This window comes from Capronia epimyces, assembly GCF_000585565.1.
Source record: "Capronia epimyces CBS 606.96 chromosome Unknown aczIQ-supercont1.2, whole genome shotgun sequence".
In the NCBI taxonomy this organism is placed as follows: Eukaryota; Fungi; Ascomycota; class Eurotiomycetes; order Chaetothyriales; family Herpotrichiellaceae; genus Capronia; species Capronia epimyces.
In genome coordinates this window covers 3092210-3109567 of record NW_006912905.1, presented here as the reverse complement: position 1 = coordinate 3109567, position 17358 = coordinate 3092210, and the positions used below count along the sequence as shown (strand labels likewise).

The 17358-nt window shown below is 53.1% G+C and overlaps 8 protein-coding genes across 8 annotated transcripts; 3 read left to right on the top strand and 5 right to left on the bottom strand.

Annotated features, from left to right (window-relative positions):
- Positions 1-170: 170 nt before the first annotated feature.
- A1O3_02923 (uncharacterized protein) lies at positions 171-1208 on the bottom strand (the record flags this gene model as incomplete). Its single annotated transcript, XM_007733063.1, has 4 exons — positions 171-338; positions 390-469; positions 525-604; positions 652-1208. The coding sequence occupies 4 exons, from the start codon at positions 1206-1208 to the stop codon at positions 171-173; spliced, it is 885 nt and encodes a 294-aa protein (XP_007731253.1).
- A 1388-nt stretch (positions 1209-2596) lies between these two features.
- A1O3_02922 (uncharacterized protein) lies at positions 2597-3370 on the bottom strand (the record flags this gene model as incomplete). The annotated part of the gene is made up of 2 exons (XM_007733062.1): positions 2597-3016; positions 3071-3370. The coding sequence occupies 2 exons, from the start codon at positions 3368-3370 to the stop codon at positions 2597-2599; spliced, it is 720 nt and encodes a 239-aa protein (XP_007731252.1).
- Positions 3371-4820: 1450 nt separating this feature from the next.
- Positions 4821-6335, top strand: A1O3_02921 (uncharacterized protein; the record flags this gene model as incomplete). Its single annotated transcript, XM_007733061.1, has 1 exon — positions 4821-6335. The coding sequence occupies one exon, from the start codon at positions 4821-4823 to the stop codon at positions 6333-6335; it is 1515 nt and encodes a 504-aa protein (XP_007731251.1).
- Positions 6336-6786: 451 nt separating this feature from the next.
- A1O3_02920 (uncharacterized protein) lies at positions 6787-8650 on the bottom strand (the record flags this gene model as incomplete). The annotated part of the gene is made up of 4 exons (XM_007733060.1): positions 6787-7307; positions 7509-7967; positions 8079-8210; positions 8299-8650. 4 exons carry the CDS (start codon positions 8648-8650, stop codon positions 6787-6789), a joined length of 1464 nt encoding a protein of 487 aa, XP_007731250.1.
- A 1064-nt stretch (positions 8651-9714) lies between these two features.
- On the top strand, positions 9715-10293 carry A1O3_02919 (uncharacterized protein; the record flags this gene model as incomplete). The annotated part of the gene is made up of 1 exon (XM_007733059.1): positions 9715-10293. One exon carries the CDS (start codon positions 9715-9717, stop codon positions 10291-10293), a length of 579 nt encoding a protein of 192 aa, XP_007731249.1.
- A 554-nt stretch (positions 10294-10847) lies between these two features.
- A1O3_02918 (uncharacterized protein) lies at positions 10848-12298 on the top strand (the record flags this gene model as incomplete). The annotated part of the gene is made up of 3 exons (XM_007733058.1): positions 10848-11032; positions 11089-12161; positions 12228-12298. 3 exons carry the CDS (start codon positions 10848-10850, stop codon positions 12296-12298), a joined length of 1329 nt encoding a protein of 442 aa, XP_007731248.1.
- Positions 12299-13281: 983 nt separating this feature from the next.
- Positions 13282-14055, bottom strand: A1O3_02917 (60S ribosomal protein L12; the record flags this gene model as incomplete). Its single annotated transcript, XM_007733057.1, has 4 exons — positions 13282-13668; positions 13764-13884; positions 13961-13994; positions 14052-14055. The coding sequence occupies 4 exons, from the start codon at positions 14053-14055 to the stop codon at positions 13282-13284; spliced, it is 546 nt and encodes a 181-aa protein (XP_007731247.1).
- A 598-nt stretch (positions 14056-14653) lies between these two features.
- On the bottom strand, positions 14654-17050 carry A1O3_02916 (protein transporter SEC23; the record flags this gene model as incomplete). The annotated part of the gene is made up of 3 exons (XM_007733056.1): positions 14654-16804; positions 16852-16902; positions 16949-17050. The coding sequence occupies 3 exons, from the start codon at positions 17048-17050 to the stop codon at positions 14654-14656; spliced, it is 2304 nt and encodes a 767-aa protein (XP_007731246.1).
- Between the last annotated feature and the right edge of the window lie 308 nt (positions 17051-17358).

Here is a 17358-nt window from a genome sequence, read left to right as displayed (position 1 = left end):
GCTATCACTATTCTTGTGGCCGAAAATCAATTACTCGAAGGTTCAGACCATTGATTTGACCTCGTTTCCAGAGGCGACAGTCAACTAGCCGATTAGCATCAACAGACTGGACGTCGCCTCATACTGTACACCTCATACCGGAGTGGCCACAAGCCCACACAACTCTTCTGTCAGGTATAGACAGTGCCGTCCTTGATAAGGTTGAGGAACGTTTCCTTGTCATGTCCTGGGATCACCTGCCCTCTGGTCGTCCTCTCCAATTGCTTAAGCCGCTGCGTACTCTGGAACCAGGCGGGATGGTCTCGCGCCAGCCAGCCCTGAGGAATACCGTCGCGCCACTAGGATATAACGGTCAACATCAAGAAAGCCAAGGGTTACAATACACTTACATTTTCGATAACGTGGCAATGGTCACTGATGAAGAGGAAGGTGCCGCTGTCGGGCAGGTTGATCTGCATTCCGATCAAACCTACGGCGCAAAGTCAGATCTGGCTTGGATTAGAAAGTCCTTGTGATCAGCTTACCATCAGTATGGCCTGGCAAGTGATGCAGTGTGATGCCCTGGCAGAAGTCGATTGTCCGGTCATCGAAGGTCTTCCAGTTACTGCCAGAGATCAGAGGAGGTCATTTGTCTTTCCCAGGGACACTTACAAGCTCAACTTCAGGTAATGCTCAAGGTAGACACCGGCATCAGCCCCGGTTGCAACGGACCAGAATGCGGCTTTGAGCTCTTTGTCGTGCACCCAAATCTCGACATCTTTCCGATCCAGGAACATGTCCAACCCGCCAGCATGGTCGAGGTGCAGATGGCCGATAATGATCTTCTTGATGTCCTCGAGCTTGTTCCCCGTAGCTTCGACCGCAGCTTTCAGCTCATGTCTGGGTTCATATCTTACGCGAGCAAAAACATCGCTCAGGGCGGGGCCCCAGACCTCGGGATAGTCTTTCCCGCAACCCGTCTCCCACAGAATCAGACCTTCATGGGGGTGCTCGATCAGGATACAATACATGGGCAGCTCCCTGCGCTTGTTGACGAATGATTTGGTCTCGTTGCTCTTCAGGCTGGTGTTTCCGCCTCGCGTCACGAACGCCTCGTCGCATTCCAGCCACCCAACCTCCAGGACATGTAGCTTGGTTCCTTTGGGACAGACATTAGAGATATGGTTGGGGACGGCACCACGCTCGAGTTGTCCTTGAATACCAGCCATGACGAACTGGGAACTGGGGTCTGCGGTCTGCGGTCTGGAACCGGGCAGCAGTGAGAATGATGGGTAGAAGTCAGAGAGGAGGAGGAGGAGTAGGAGGAGTAGGGGAGAGGTCGGGGGCGCGTACCTGTAGTAGTGTTGATAATCAGGCCCTGAGACGGCGTATGTGGGAGTTTGAGGGGCTGCACTGCCGAGATCGAAGTCGAAGTCGTGGAGGCCCCGCACGCTGGCACCGCCCAACCGTTGCTCCGCTGCGGAGAATATCCCAAATCTTTTACGAGAACGACGAGCAGCATGGCTCGAGATTCGTCTGTCGAGACGCTCACGGTGATAACATGACGCGAGAGGCGTTTCCGAGATTGCCGTCATCATCCCCGAGGCTTTGTGCATTTCCCTGCGCGAGATTCCGTCCCCCGCACACAATGGCATCTGGCATCCTGATGACTCCTGAGAGGTGGCTGTCTAGTTCTACTATCAGTATCTAATGTGTGCTGTGCGCCTGAGGCATTCGAGAGGGGTAAGGCACAGCACTAGAAGGCATCCAGGGACACGGCCTAAGCCACCCATCCTTCCAATAATTGACTATGACTATGACTCCGTACAGAGGATTCGTACTCGGTAAGGCTTCCCTGCATGAGTTGCTCAAGCATCCACTCCATAGGGCATACTCTGTAGGTACCAGGTCTGTACGGTGTATCTCTGTAGGTACCAGGTATGTAGGGTGTATCTCTGTACCTAAGGTACCAGGTATGTACATTGTACAGTGTATCTTGGAAACCTGTCGTGGCCTTCTCTGCTTCCGGTTCTCGTAGCCGAGGCTAAGGGGCTACAGACTTGCGACGACTTCCGAGATCGACGCCCCTTGGAGATGTGGTCCACTGACGAATCACTGCTCGTCGAGCTTCCTTACGGCAAGTTTACAGTGGTACTGGTGGTACCTCGGAAAGCCGAACATGAGCTCATTATTTCGTGATTGATTTCTGCTTCTGCTCCGGCTTCGGCTTTCACCTCCACCTCAGTGAGCCTCGCCTACTTCTCCCAGCCTCAGCCTTGCCAACCAGCCAGCCAGCCACATTGGCCATGCCTTTCTAACGAAGGAGCTCCAATTCAGCTCTCAGCAATCTTCCTCCCCAATTCTGGTCTCAGCAATCTTGCAATTTTCAGCAATCCTGCAATTTTCAGCAACCTTCCAATCAGCAGCCTTGCTAATTAGCCACAATAGTCACGTCTTTCCAACGAAGCAGCTCCAATTCCGCTCTCAGAAATCTTCCAATCCTCAGCTAGCTGTTAATGACCATTCGTGGCCATTATTGTTCCATTGTCTCTGTCGTTGTTGTTGAATGTGAGTGTCAACCGCCATCATTCGGCATCCTTCGTCGTCCCCTTTCTTGCTATTCGCTCGCCTTTCCCTGGCTAGCCTTTGCAATTTGTCGCTCGGCCTGTCTGGCTATCCAGGCACGGGTTTTGACCCGAGCGCTCCAAATCCACATCTGCCGAGCATAGAGGGGGCATGGGATGATGTGGCATGGGATGAGAGGGCGGAGCAGATCCGTGCCATAAAGCATTTCGAAGAATGGTCCGTGGTGCAACTTCAAATGACCCATTTCTTCCCAATCGGCGATGTTGGAGAAGTCTGGATCGCCCAGCACAATTGCAGCCATGGTTTTGCTGGTGAGGGCTAGGATAGCTGCATCGACGTGCTTGAGCACTCTGATAATGCCAGTGTGGACTTCCAAGGGGAGATTCTCGAATGCTGATGTCTTTTCGGTGATGGCTGGCCGGCCACCCTCCATGGCTATAGTTCCCATGATCTGTGGCCACAGTGTCAGCCTTTGTCTTTGATCATGCTCCTTGCCGGGACATACCTTTAAAGGGATGTGGAAGGAGATGCTCGCACGATCTTTGAATTCGTCTAAAGCGTAAGGATGGGAAGTCATGGTTGCTTCGACTTTCTCTTCAGTGTCTTTGAGATCCACGAGAAGGTTGGAAGCCATGGGTGCTTCGGTCTGCTGTTCAGTGTCCTTGAGATCCGTGAGGAGGTTGGAAGCCATGGTTGCTTCGATTTCCTGTTCAATGTCTTTGAGATCCGCGACAAGGTTGGAAGCCATGGGTGCTTCGGTCTTCTGTTCGGTGTCCTTGAGATCCGTGAGGAGGTTGGAAGCCATGGTTACTTCGATTTCCTGTTCAATGTCTTTGAGATCCGCGAGAAGGTTGAGACGATTGAGAATGATGAGGTCGGCGTGAGATGAATGATTGTGCTCATGCTAAGCCGCGTGGCAGCGAAGACAGCCAAGGAGAGACACTAGCCGCCCTCTGCCGCATTGTCGTCAACGACATGTGCCTTGAGCGAGACGACATGTGCCTTGAGCCAGACGACATGTGCAATGAACAGAGCGAGTGGACATGGCCTTTAAAGACCGTGGCGCCCCCTGGAGGTACAACCAGTCGACGACTAGTAGGGTTGAGATGCTAGTTGGGATGGGCGGGAATGGCTGACTGTCAATGTCGACGATCGAGCTTTCGATCGAAGAGTGCATTCACCAACAAGCCTCAACATATATTGGCAAGGGGTTTGAGGTGAATGAATATCATCATCGTCTTTCACGGCCAGAGTGTCCAGTTGTGAATTGGCTCCTATATACTTGGTTATCATACCCAACAGAAATCAAACCGTGCTGGAAAAAGGAATCTGCTTTGTACCTGCTCATCGTTGGAGTCTGTCTATTCATTTTTTCTTGGGTCGCAGATGGGCCACGTACTGTGAATCTTCTGCTTTGCTTACCGTTGAAGAGTCTGCTCTTCTTTGGACACATCGGAACGGTCTGCCCTTTGGGGAGCGGTTGGACAGTGGTCATCAATCCATGGGCGTCAGGCAGCAGTCCGGACAGCTGAGCGAGGCCATTTGGCCGGTTCGACAAAATTCTCAGACGTCTCAATACCTTGCCCAAAGAACAAATATAGAAGGTGCAAACAGGTGCGTTGGCAGACTCATCGAAAGCCAATATGCCCTGGATGAACAAGTCTAAGGCTTCTTCTCTCTGGGACGACAACTCAGAGCGATAGTGGTATGAATATTCAAATTCAAGGGGCTTGATGGTCAGCAGAAGGCAATATATAGGCTCGAGGACTTCTCAAACCAGCCTTTGCAGACTAGGGAGAGCATTGAGAGCAGAGGTTCCTAGTGCTGGTGTTGTTGTCGTGAAAAGATGTTTACAAAAGCGGCGCGACACACAGCACAAATGGAGACAAACATCCTGGTTAGGTCTAGGACGCTCACTAAACTCTCTAGCGCTAATCTGGGGGCTAAGCCGTGCCGAATGACTCTTGCATCTCCGACTTGCCGTTCACAGTGTTTCGCTGTGAATCATCACACACAGCCACTTACCAACTACCACTTACCACTTACCACCTACTGTCTATCACGATTTGCTATAATTATTCCATGTGTAACCCAAGACAGATCCATTCCTTCCTGCCACTACCAACCCTGGAACGTATCCAGCTACCGAAGATATGAGACGACAACACTTCCTGTCCTCTCGTCTATACACAATTACCCCTCTGTAGTCGCTACCTATCCGACATCGCGAGAGGACGCCTCTCTCTGAAGTTCACATGCCAGACGACCAATACCCCCCTCTATGGGATCTCAATTCCGCGATCAATCTCCTCCAGACCCTCAGTCTACCCAAGTACGACCCGTCCTCCGCTCGAGAGCTCGTTGCGCCTCCTTCCCACCATGATGCAGCTGATGAAAGAGTCGACCACTCCCTCGGAGACTTCTCAATTCTTTTTGACTTTCTCGGTTCGGTCGATACACCAGATGACCAGCGGGACTCGGAATTGATCAAGTACGAAGTCAACGATGAGCCTGTGGCCGAGGTTGAGCTTAACCATCTGAGCAAAGGGGTTCGCTGGCGAGATGAAGTCGACGGGGCTGACTTAGAAGACAATGTCGAACCCGCCAAAGCCACCGCAGCCTACATTCGCAACAAAAAGCGAGCAGAAAGGAGAGCAAGAGCTAAGGAGAGAGCAGAAAAGCCTCCTGCCCAATCAGAACAAAAATCCATATCCGATACTACCGACCCTGAGTCTGGTGAAGAGCTTGAATCCCTGCGCAGGTCTCCGGACCGACGTGCGGTTATCGATGACATTGTTGGTCGACATAGGCCAACTATTCGTGATGCTTACTCTCCACCAACTTCGCCCTCGCCGCCCAAGTCAGGACTGAGGACTCCGAAGCGGGACTGGCCTGTTTCCAACCCGTTTCTGTGGACTGCTCCTGGTGTTCCCTCACCATCACACCGCATAGGATTTGCTCCTCGTGATGGATTGTCTCCGAGGGCGAGGAAACAGGCTCTCATAACGGCACTGACGCGTCAATATCCCGAGGAGAAGAGGTATTTGAAGAACTCTGGATTGCTGGAGCCTGCATTTACCCCTCTGAATGTATCCAAGATTGGGATCCATGTATTTGTCGACATCTCGAACATATCCATTGGCTTTCACGACTGTTTGAAACTAGCTCGTGGCATGGCACGGGAGACACGACTCAAGCGTGTCCCACTGTCATTCCACAATTTTTCACTTGTTCTCGAACGAGGCCGGCCAGCCGCCAAGCGCGTCCTTGTCGGATCCGACAAATACGCCGCCATTCGACAAGCCAAATCGATTGGCTTCGAAACCAACATTCTTGAACGCGTGCACAAAGCCAAAGAGCTGACGCCGCGGCAGAAGAAGTACCGTTCTGCAGGGGAGACGAGTGGTTCTGAAACGAACACGACTTTCCCCAATACCAACACCCCGGCGGCGGAGAAATGGGTCGAGCAGGCTGTGGACGAAATTCTGCACCTGAAGATCCTGGAGTCGCTGATCGACGCGGAAAAACCGAGCACCATTGTCCTCGCCACAGGTGATGCCGCAGAGGCAGAGTACTCTGGCGGATTTTTGCGGATGGTCGAGCGTGCATTGGAAAAAGGCTGGGCGGTTGAGTTGGTCAGTTTTAGACTCAACACCAGTAGCCTTTACAAGCGAAAGGAGTTCCGTGCGAAATGGGGCCCGATGTTCAAATGGATTGAATTGGATCCGTTTGTCGAGTTTCTGATTGACGAGGAGGAGGAGGACAGCTGAAACTAGAAGTTTGATGTCCACCACTTCTCAGGGGACACTAAGTCTGTTCCGTGCCAGCAGGCTGGTAGAAGTTGAATTCGAGACGTACCAAGATCACCCGGCAAGAGCCAGCAGTCCTGATACCAGCTTGCGCGCAGCATAGCGAGGTTGTGGACTCTGACTGTTGTTGTGGTTGTTATTCTGGTTATTGTCTATATTCCTCTTTGGTGTTCCTGCAGGCTGCCACGGGGCCGGCACTGTGCCATGTGTCAGTCGAGATGAGATTGGAGATAGTATTCAATCCAGGACGCAGAGTGTCGCTGCGTGTTTCCCAACCCACTTGTATACATGTTTTACCGTAAGGGCCAGCCACAAGCAGCCCACATGCCAATTTTCGACATAGCAAAGGAAATGCCATGTACGTCTAGGTCTAGTAGTATATAGGCGGCATCAGCGGAATATTCTAATAAAGCTAAATCTTTTTCCCCTTCAAGCCACCCAACCTAGCCCAGAGGATGAAATAGACACAAAAGCCCGCGGCCATCAGGGCGCCACTGAAGCCCTGCATACTGCGGAAGCCTGAGTTGGTGATCAGCTGGCCGCCGATGGGGCTGCCGACCAGGACGGCGACGGCGACGACGCTGAAGAGGGCGCCGGAGCGCACGCCGATCTGGTGGATATGCGAGATTTGGGCGATCAGGGCGGGTAGGAGGCTGACGACGGCGCCGGAGCTGAAGCCGTAGATGACGGCAAACACGACGGTGGCGGCGGTGCCGGAGCCCGGGACCCACAGGCACAGGGTGATCAGGGCGGACAGCAGCGTCATGGCGAGAAAGACGCTGAACTTGCCCACTCGGTCGGCGTAGAAGGGCGGGATGGTGCGGCCGAAGGTGCTGGCCCCGTTGAGGATGGACACGAGGTATTTGGCCAGATTGGGGGGCACGTGGTGCGCCCGCCCGGCCAAGATGATGAATGTGAAGGGGAGGAAGAGCCCTAAAAAGTTCGAACGGACATGAAACAAAGGTCAGCCCTGTTGGAGTAGTGCATGTAGTTCTCACATAGGCATCATCCCATCCCATCCCATCCACGCTTCATGTTCGGTGCGATGATTAAGGATTGTCTGGATGGATGGGAGGGGATGGGAGGGAGGGGGTAAACGAAGCGAAACGAAAGGTAAAAAACAAACACACGTACCCAAGAAGGACAAGAAGCTGCCCAGGGCCAACAAGGCAAACGAAACCTCCTTGAAAGGCACGACGAAATCCTTGGGCCGGACCGGTTTCGGATGAGGCGCTATCCGACTGACGATGGTCAGGTTGGCAACGATCATAAGTGCCAGGATCAGAAAGGCGCAGATGCGCATGGTCCAACCGAAGCCGACTTCAGGCATCAGCCTCTCGACCATGATGGGGAAGATGACGCCTCCGAGCGAGGAGCCTGAGGCAGCGGCGCCCATGGCCAGAGCGCGCCGCTTGAGGAACCACGACACCACGGCGGACAAGGACGGGTAGAAGATCATTGAGGCACCGAGGGCGCTGCAAACGCCCTGGGCGAGAAGGAATTGGTAGTATTTCGTCGAGATGGAGGCCATCATGAGTCCAAAGACGTGGAAGAACGTCCCGGCGAGCAAGATGTACCGCGGGCCGTAGTTGTCTGGGGAAAGGTATGTCAGCAACATGGTGCGGCCAATTTAATCGAGAAGAGAGAGGACTGTCTGCTTCTTGGTGGAGGGGATGCCAACGCAAACAGGGCCGCAACACACACCGTAGATTCTGCCAATCCACAGTCCGCCCCCGAACATCATGAATGCTTCCAGGCTGGGAATCCATGCCACCTCCTGCGACGAGTATGCTCTGAGCTGGTGGGTTTCGTAGTATTCTTGGAAGACGCCAATGCCTGGAACAAAGTGTGGTCGTCAGAAAAGATGGTCATTCTTTGCCGGGCGAGGCTGGACTCAAGAGAGGGGGCGACTTGGAAGACTGACAGTTGATCCAGCCGAAACTGGCCCCAATGGCGCATCCTGCCCCAAACACCACGGTCCATGCCTTCAGCCCTCCGTCTGGAAACTGGGAAGGATCCATGGGATTGATGGGCGGAGGGTTGATGGCCAGTCCATCTCCACCGTCTTCACCAGTGTCAACCCGCTTCTCTGGTTCGCCGGCAGAGGAAGGGTGCACCGGGTATTGAGATGCCTGCTGCTCGGCAAGTCCTGGGCCCTTTTCCAGATCTTTGTCCATGCCCATCTTCACGATACTGGTGGTGGAGGAGCTCGCTGCCGTTGTTTCATTGGACGCATCGTTCTCACCAGGAGGTCCTGCGGCTGGGTGGACGGCCATGTCTTGCCCTCGCTTGCCAATCTCTGTCGGATGCTCTCAAGATGGTGTGCTACGAAATCTGCGCACAGGTCTGGCCCGGGATTTGGGTACCGCTCCCTAGATATACCCGTACTCTGTACCATTACAGTAGGTCGATCTTCCGAACGGCGTATCTCCGAACATTGACAGCGTTTTGCATCGTACAAAGCACCATGGCTATACGCCCTTGCAGTCAAGTCTTTCTATCACGGTTTCAAGGCGTCCATCGTACAACCGTGAGGGCCCATAACTGCGGGACTGGGTCATAGCGGTCACAGTCAAGGGCCCCCTAATAGTTTTCGTTGTGCGAAACACCAACGGCATAGGAATAGGTGGTACTATAGGTATGGATATCAATGGAGGTTGTGGGTTGGGAGTTGTACGAAAAGGAGTTAACAAGTTAACATAAAATCCCGAATGACCGACGAGGGCACCTAGTGAACCAATCACCATCAATCAACTTTGGTAGTGACTAAGCATTTGTACGACACCACCGTACCAGTGATTATTCACGGAAAGGAAGAACTGTTCTTCCGCGCACGTGCGATATCTCTTGGCACAGTGACCAGCAGCCACTGGAAGCAATTGGAACTACAGTCTACGGGCAACTAATAGCGAGGCTGAGAGTGGAACTCGCCACTGATCGTTTTATTCTGTGAACTATCATCATCGTCTTCATCATACCATAATGTTTGTACCATCATGGCCCACTGTATTCGTATTGTGAGCTGCGACTGTCTGGCAGGATCCACGGGCAGGTCTCTATTGACGTCTACTCGAAGCTCGAACCCTTACCCTTTGGTATGAAACAGCAAACGACCTTCGGATAAGCCGCATCAGCTCGGTCTTCACCTCGAGCCGACGCCTCTGTGAGATTGCCAGCAGGCTGGTCAGACACTTTTCCCCTTGCGACCTGGGCCTCATGTCTGGCACACGGCTGGACGAGCTTGAGAGGCCTAGAAACAGGACGGCCCACAGCTCTTCCGTCGATGCGAAAGGCTAGCTTCCTGCCCGGCTTTTCTATGATGGCCGTACACAAGGCAAAGATGGAAAAGCGGCCCCGTCGGGTATCCAGCAATCGATTGTCCATCGAAGAGTTAACACCAGACGACATGGGCTACGATGGGGATATCGAGGTTCTCCTCCCTGATCAGTACGAGGAACCCGACTCGGATTTCGAGGACCACAAGACTCTGTGGAAAGTGTGGCCCGACACTGATGACGAGTTGGCTGGTAACCTCCGGAGACTATCCTGTCATCCCCATGTTCCTAGTCCATCTAGTCGGGACGCCAGTGAAGGGGCACACAAACGCAGGTCGAGGGATATGGTGGCTGACCATCCCAATCCCAATCCCCCGGGCAAGCGTACTGTACTCGAAGTGTCGGAGTTGGTGGACACGAGGACTGAGCAGCCTCCACTCAAGCGGAGAAAGAAGAAAAGCAGCAAGCAGAGCATGGCGCACCTGCTGATGAAGAAGCAGGCGACGGCGGCATGGTCCGACAGCTCGGACAAGACGGACGAGCACGAAGCCACGATCCTGTCTTCTAACTCAGGCACACCGGAGACAGCATCGACCCCAGTAGCTGAAGATGACGACCGCTTCAACGCTATGGACATGGGCTAGGATACTCAGGGCCGGCCTGCCTGATAATTAGGGATGTTTGGACACGCGGATACCTCTGGTAAATAGGGAACTTTTGTGCATTTGGTTATTACCTACTCCGGTCAGGATACATTTAGTGTTCACAAATGGCAGCCCCAGATGTACTGGCTCAGCGCGGGGCCAGCCAATAGCCATGGACGCTTCTTTTCGTTGGAGGCCCGAGGTCTAAAGTTCCTGACTAGCATCGGCACACCACCAGCATCCAATCTTTGTGCAACGCTTCGCGCCATCTGCTGATCCAGTCCGGGACTTTCCCTTCTTACATCATGGTGCCGCAGCTCGCGAACTGTGGAGTAGCTTGACCGAACACCCCGGCATGCACGGAGTAGTGTACGAGTAGACTGTAGACTGTCGTCGACCTCCAAGGAACTCCGAACCACCACCCAGCATGCGCCATCCTTAATAACTTGGAGTTCCCATCCTAACCGTCAATTCTCACCCGTCAACTTCGGCGCATTGCTATTCTGTTCCCTTGGATTTCTTCCCACCGTCGCGTTAACGTCAGGCTGTCCACCATGACAGGAAGACGCTCTTCTGCGCGCCTTGCCGCTCAATCGCAGACCTCCTCTCCGTCGCAGCCGAAGTCGTCGCCCGCCAGTAAGAAGCGAAAGAATGAGGCTACAGGCTCTTCGCCGATCGCAAAGCGCGGTAAGAAGGCAGCCGAGCCAGAGCAGAAGACTCTAGAGGAGACTATCCAGAAGTAAGCCCCCGTATATCTACCCCTGACAGAGGTTCATGCTGACATCAGGCTGTCAGTGGCCAGCATGATCACCCGGCTCCTGAAAAGCAAAAGGAAGAAAAGGTTGAGGAAAAGGACCAGGTCAAGCCAGAGGAAACCAAGGCCGAACAAGCGAACGGCCATGCTGTTGAAGCCAAAGAAGAAGACAGCAAGCCGCAGGTCGAAGACGCCGTCAAGACAACCGGTCCTGATGCCGAAGAAGCCCAGCCAGAAACCAAAGCAGAGACCGGAGCAGAAGAAGCCACTCACACAGAAGAAACGAAGCAAGAGGAGAGTTCAGAGCCGAGTCAGGCTAACGGTAACGCCGTTATTGCCGATGGACGAGAAGGCGATGATGTTCCATCCAGCATCCTCGAAAAGGGCATCATCTACTTCTTCTTCCGCGCCAGAGTCAACGTCGATGATCCTCAAGACGTCAACGACGTCGCCCGGACTTACGTCGTTCTGCACCCACTTCCGATCGATGCCAAACTCGGAAACGGCCCGATCGATGATGCGGCAACCTCTCGACTCCTGGCCCTGCCCAAGAAGGTCCTTCCACAAAGCGGCAGGGACAGGTTCCTGGCCTTTGTCGAGAAAGCCAAGACGAGCTTGCATGATCTCAAGGGTTCGTTCCTGGCCGGCTCGGACTACGTCACCAAGACACAGGGGACGAGCCATTCGCCTCCAGCCACTCCCCTGGCAGAGGGCGTCTATGCAATCACCTCGACAGGTCGTGAGTCGCATCTAGCCTACATCATCACCATCCCAGGCGAGCTCGGAGAAGTCCAGAAGGAACTCGGTCTCCAGGAGCGCGGAAGCTTTATCCTGAGTGTGAAGAATCCCAGCAAACCCCAGCCCAGCAACACCAATCTGCCAAAAGGCCCAGAGTATCCGCAGGAGCTCCTGGATGAGTTCCGAGATCTCCGCTGGAAGCCGCTGGAGCCCAAATATCTGGACTACCCCAACACACAGGTGCTGATCATCGGAGGCCATTGGGACGCGGCCACGGAGCAGAGGCCCAAAGACGAACGAGAGGGCAAGGCGCCTCCGGAAGATGAGCTGGACAGGCTGGAAGGCGAGGACGAAATCCGAGTGAAGCACCTCAAAGGTAAGCGGCTGCACGAGCTCTCCAGCAGGGTTTCTCTCTCTTGGCCACATTCTGACATGTCTTCAGGTGACGATGCCGTCTTTGCAGATCTGGGAGTAGCATCCAAAGACTTTCCCAAAGTGCCCTCCACCTGGTAATTTCTGGAGTTCTTTCCGCATGAACGAGGCAATTGTGGCCATGAATGATTGATGTTTATGGCATGTCTTGTTCTCGGGTTGTTGCAAGGAGAATGGTCCTATAAGTCGAAAAGATACATGTCCTTGCGCTCGCTGGGGTTGGTATTTAAGGCAACCCCGGCAAAACAGAACGCAGCGAGATCATATACAAAAGGCGTATTATTATGAGGTTTGTACGGTACCAATGGAATTAAATGGATGGAAACGTGGACTACGGAGCTGTTCTGGCCCCTGAGCTTGCTCCTACATCGCTGAAGGATTTCACCACTGCAGGATCAACATAGAAGGCAGAGCAGCAGAACGTCTACGCGCATTGTCCTCAGACATCTCCATAATTCTTGCGGTCTGCCTGCAAAGTAACCAAGTGCGGCGGGAATGAGCCGGCAGAAAAGTTCACGAGTGACAGATTGTAGACACAGGTTTGATGGACCACTGCACCCACTGCCTCAAAAGAGAGGCTGGATGCCGCGGTGAGTAACGTGTCAGAAGATTGATCTTCTTTGCACCAAAATAGGCCCATATCCTGGGATAGCTCCGGATGGAGGGATAAAGGCCAGAGTGTTGGCAAAGGTCTCAGTCTCATGCTAGAGAAGGAGTAATGTTTCGAGAGTGGGAAGGGCGAAGGGGAAGGGGAAGGGGACAAGATCGTCTGCAAGGAAGATTGCACGTTGATCCAAGCTGGAAATCTTGCATACCACGCCTAGCGACTGACAATCCATGGAGTGGCACAAAACGGTATGGATGACGGAATTCTTGCTGGCGGATTAAGGAAACAAATGTTTCGAAAATTTCATTGTGGAAGGTCTGTTTCCTCTTCCTGTGAGGAATATGATCATGGGTATCATCACACTCAGATTTTTGTTTTCATTTTCGAGGAACGCCGTGCCTCAATAGCGAAGCAGTGAAATAGAAGTCTATTCTTCGGGAACTAGAATGGCCATCTGTTAGTAGGTGCGGAGAAAACCTCGGTGGAAACTCGAGGATGGCAGCCGAGACTTACCCTCGATATTGCCTTCCTTGATATCGTCACTGATCTCCTTGGGCGAACGTCCGTCAACCTGGCAGCCGACACTGAAGGCGGTACCCAGGATTTCCAACACCGTACCCTTCAACTCGCGAGCCAGAGACTTGTTGGCGCCACGCATGGTCCTGGCAATGTCGATGATCTCGTCAAAGGGGATCGACTTGTTGTGCTTGATGTTCTTCTCCTTCTTTCGGTCCCGAGGTGGTTCCTTGAGAGCGCGGATGACGAGGGAAGAGGCCGACGGCACCACCGAAACGGCAGCTTGTCGGTTTTGGATGGTGAGCTTGATTGTCACGCGCAGACCTTTCTGTTCAATGCGTTAGTGGTGGTCTTGCCCTTGAAACCAGCCTCGATTCGAGGCGAACAGAGGTTCTAGATCGGATAGGAGGCGGAGAGACGTACCCAGTCGCCGGTGGCCTTTGCAATGTCTTCACCGACCTTCTTGGGCGACAGACCGAGGGGACCGATTTTGGGAGCGAGGGTTGCTGAGGATCCGACCTCACCGCCAGTGGCGCGGAGGTGGCTAGAAGCAGATTGTCAGTCTCGGAGACGTTGCTGAATTGCAGACAAAAATAGGCAGGCATTTCGGGTGCTCTTACATGATCTTCACCTCATTGGGATCGAGCTTGGGAGCTGCACAATAACCATATTAGCCGCCTAGCCGATGCTGCTCAAGAGGACGATACTTACGCATGGCGAGTGCGGAAGGTAGTCTGTCTTTCTTGAGGTGATGAGGATTGTCGCACACTGGAGGAAAAGACCAAGGTCGTGCGTGGATGCTCGCACTTGAGTTGGGCCCAAAATCATTTTCCGAGCTGCCAAGACTGAAAGTGTGCGACAAATGCGGCGCTTATCCTGATTGGGGGAAAATGCAGCTAGGGCGGATCAGAGACGCTTACAGATGCATGATCATCACTACATACTCCCTACACAGTACAGCTTTGGAGGGCATTAGGGGCATCCGAACAGCTACCTGAATCAGAGATGGATAAGGGACGGCAGGTGCTAAGTGACTCGTTTCATTCAGACTCTGCTCGAGATATCTAGTTGTACTGAATGTGCCGATCAAGGGAATCGGTCTCGGCTCTCGCCTTTAGAAGACGTCCCAACTCCGGCGTTTGAGGATCTGAACAGACCCGATCACGCCTATACACATCACGTTGAATGCTTGCCACATCGTCATTCTTCAATAGGTCGTGGTAAGCTTGGCCACCATGTACGTTTCTAACTTGAACCAGAAACCGCCAGTCTAAACAATGTTAGCACGAATCACAGTGGTGCTCAGGAAACACTTACTTCATAAGATGGTCCATAAAAGTCTGCAGCGACACATCATCAGTGAAGATTGTTTGCGCGGTCTGAGAGACTCCTCCATATCCCCCTGTTGCGTGGGTGGTGGAAGGGTTCAACTTCGACAAAAGGAAACGAGCTTGGGAACCTCCAGCATCGCAGATAATGAATCTTGGTAGGGGGAACCGGTCTTGGACCAAGTCTCGGGCATCTTCTTTCGGAGCCTCGAGCAATGCTCGGAGATTTTCATAGCCTTCTTGGTCTTGGTAACCGGCTTTGCGCCACTCGGCAATTGTTTCGCCGTGATAGATGAGAATCTGGAAGAATGTATCGAGGAGAAGGATAGTGTGGGGTTGGATAGACGCCGAGTCGAGCAGGACTGGTTGGCCTCCTTCGTGTTCCAGACCATAGGAGTCGAGAGTTGGTTGTATCATGATCAACGAGTCGCCCACATATTCATGATTGAGGACATGTCGATAGAATGCGGTCTCGTCCGGCGAGTTGTTGAAGACTTGCAAGAATTGGGATCTGCGCAAGTGAAACATGAATTGAGGGTACAAGGTGAAGTTCTTGTCGAGCCGGAAAGATGTCGGATCGTCCTTGCGGTAGTCTGCAAATCGCGAACATAGTCGAATAAGCATTCGGTCGACCCAACGCAAGACGTCTGGACCATCGTCAACGTCCGCTTTGAAGACTGCAATTCTGGCCATAAGCACAGCAGCTGCCTCTTGATCAAAGGATTGCGCCAGGGCCGGGTCCCCTGCTGGACCACTCAAATTTCGCGCTACAGTTGTGACACGGAGGTGATACTGGCCAGAAGAGTGCTGATAGTATGTCAAGAATTGCATCATCCCTCGTTGTGGACCTTGTTGCACTGGCGTTGGACCTCCCTGGTTGGCAACCTCAAAATAGATGCCGTAGCTGGATGTAGGATCAATGCCGCACATTTTCCATAAGGAAGTATTACCGATACCACACTCTGTCTCACCGACGGAGCTTGATTTCTTGTTCTGGGATACTGCGTGGCCAATGAGGCCTGTCACCTTGAGTTCCTTAGTGGTGATAACTTCCAGGGATGCATTAAATCCCATGAGCAGATTGTCATTCTCATCCTTGTCGAACACTCGCACAAATGACTGTTTGAATTGCGATGAAGTGAAGCTGTCCGTCAGGACCATGTGGCCGCCTGTGGAGTTCGCCAACCCCTTCATCTCCAGAAGGCCCACTTGGTCAAGGCAACCAACATAGAGATCGATGATATGGCCGTTATGAGCAGTACGCTTTGCTAGGTTCTCATAAAATTTGATGGCCTTCTTGAAGTGCTTGACGTTATCGCGGTCGATGTCGTGATGCGAGCGGATAGGTTCGCGAAGTTCGGGACCAACCACCGTACCTGGTCCTTCGGTGGCCGGACCTCCAGCAAAAAGCATGATTCTGGCTCCGGCGTTCTGGAATGAAGTTTCCAGCAAACCAACTGCAATGTTCAAAGCGACACCGGTGCATCTGAGCGGCCGTCGATCATTCGCAACGGGCCATGGGTCTTTCTGCAATTGCTCGATGGCATTCGTGATTTGAAATTCAGCCTGCTGGACAGGGAGCAGAAAACGAGCCGCTGGGCCTATCGGTGGGGGTGGTCGCCCTTGCTGCGGTGGGATATTGGGCCTCAACCCTGGGGCTGCCAGCCCAAGCATCTCTTGGACCTGCTTTGCGGCGTAGTCTTTGCTCCCTCGGAACACGTATGACTTCTGGCACTCTGTATATCCGATTTCGTGAACAGCAACATTTGTGCCAAATGTAACGAGTCCAACCAGAGCATTTGCTGGGAGCAATGACAGACTCATGACCAATGTCTCCCTTAAGGCTTGCAAGCCATCCTCCTCAATCGCGGTATCGACCACATAGACAAAGATCGGCGGGGCAGGCGCAGGTCGTGCAAGCTGGTATTCCACGGTGGTATTTAAGCTGTGCATCTCCGGAGGGACGTTCTCTGCGCTGATATCGCCATAGTGACGAGGTAGTTGGTTCCGCTGCAAACAGAAAGGGCAGATCCATATCTTCGCCCGGACATCCACATTCGCAAATGGGTTTAGCACTGCTCGACAAGGCGGCTTGCAAGTGACAGGCTCATAGTTCAGGAGTGGTTTGTTGAGTTCCTGGGAAGGGATCAGTAAAATTACATCCAAGCTTTGGAAAGGCTCACTTTGAGAGGCGTGAGCATAGCACTCAGTGGTACCACCAGTCTATTCGCTTCCTGCTAGATGTCAGTCCAGTCGTATGCGACTCCCGGGGAGGCCAACCATGCGCGACGATGGTATTATATTCCAGCTGAGTCTAACACCATCTCTATCCTCCACCTCCGCCCAATTGTCCTTGATTGCATCGTATTGCGCTTGATCCATCTTCGCGATTATGTATCTCACACCTCCTTCAACAGCGCATTCTGGGGACACGGAATCCCAGCTCTCTTTGCGACCAAGCACCCGAGAGTTTGACCAGAAGGACAACTTGTTCCAGACTGGAGATGACGATGGTTAGTTGCTGTAAATTCGAACCAAGCGTAGGTGTGGTGCAGCTAGACGGTATGAGACGTGCCGGGCCACTCTGGCAAGATCCAGGAACTGAGGTCGAAGTCCAGAGCCAAGTCCTGGCGGCGTAGGGCTGTTAATGTGCCTCGCCGTACCTTCCCTATGAAATAAACACCAACACG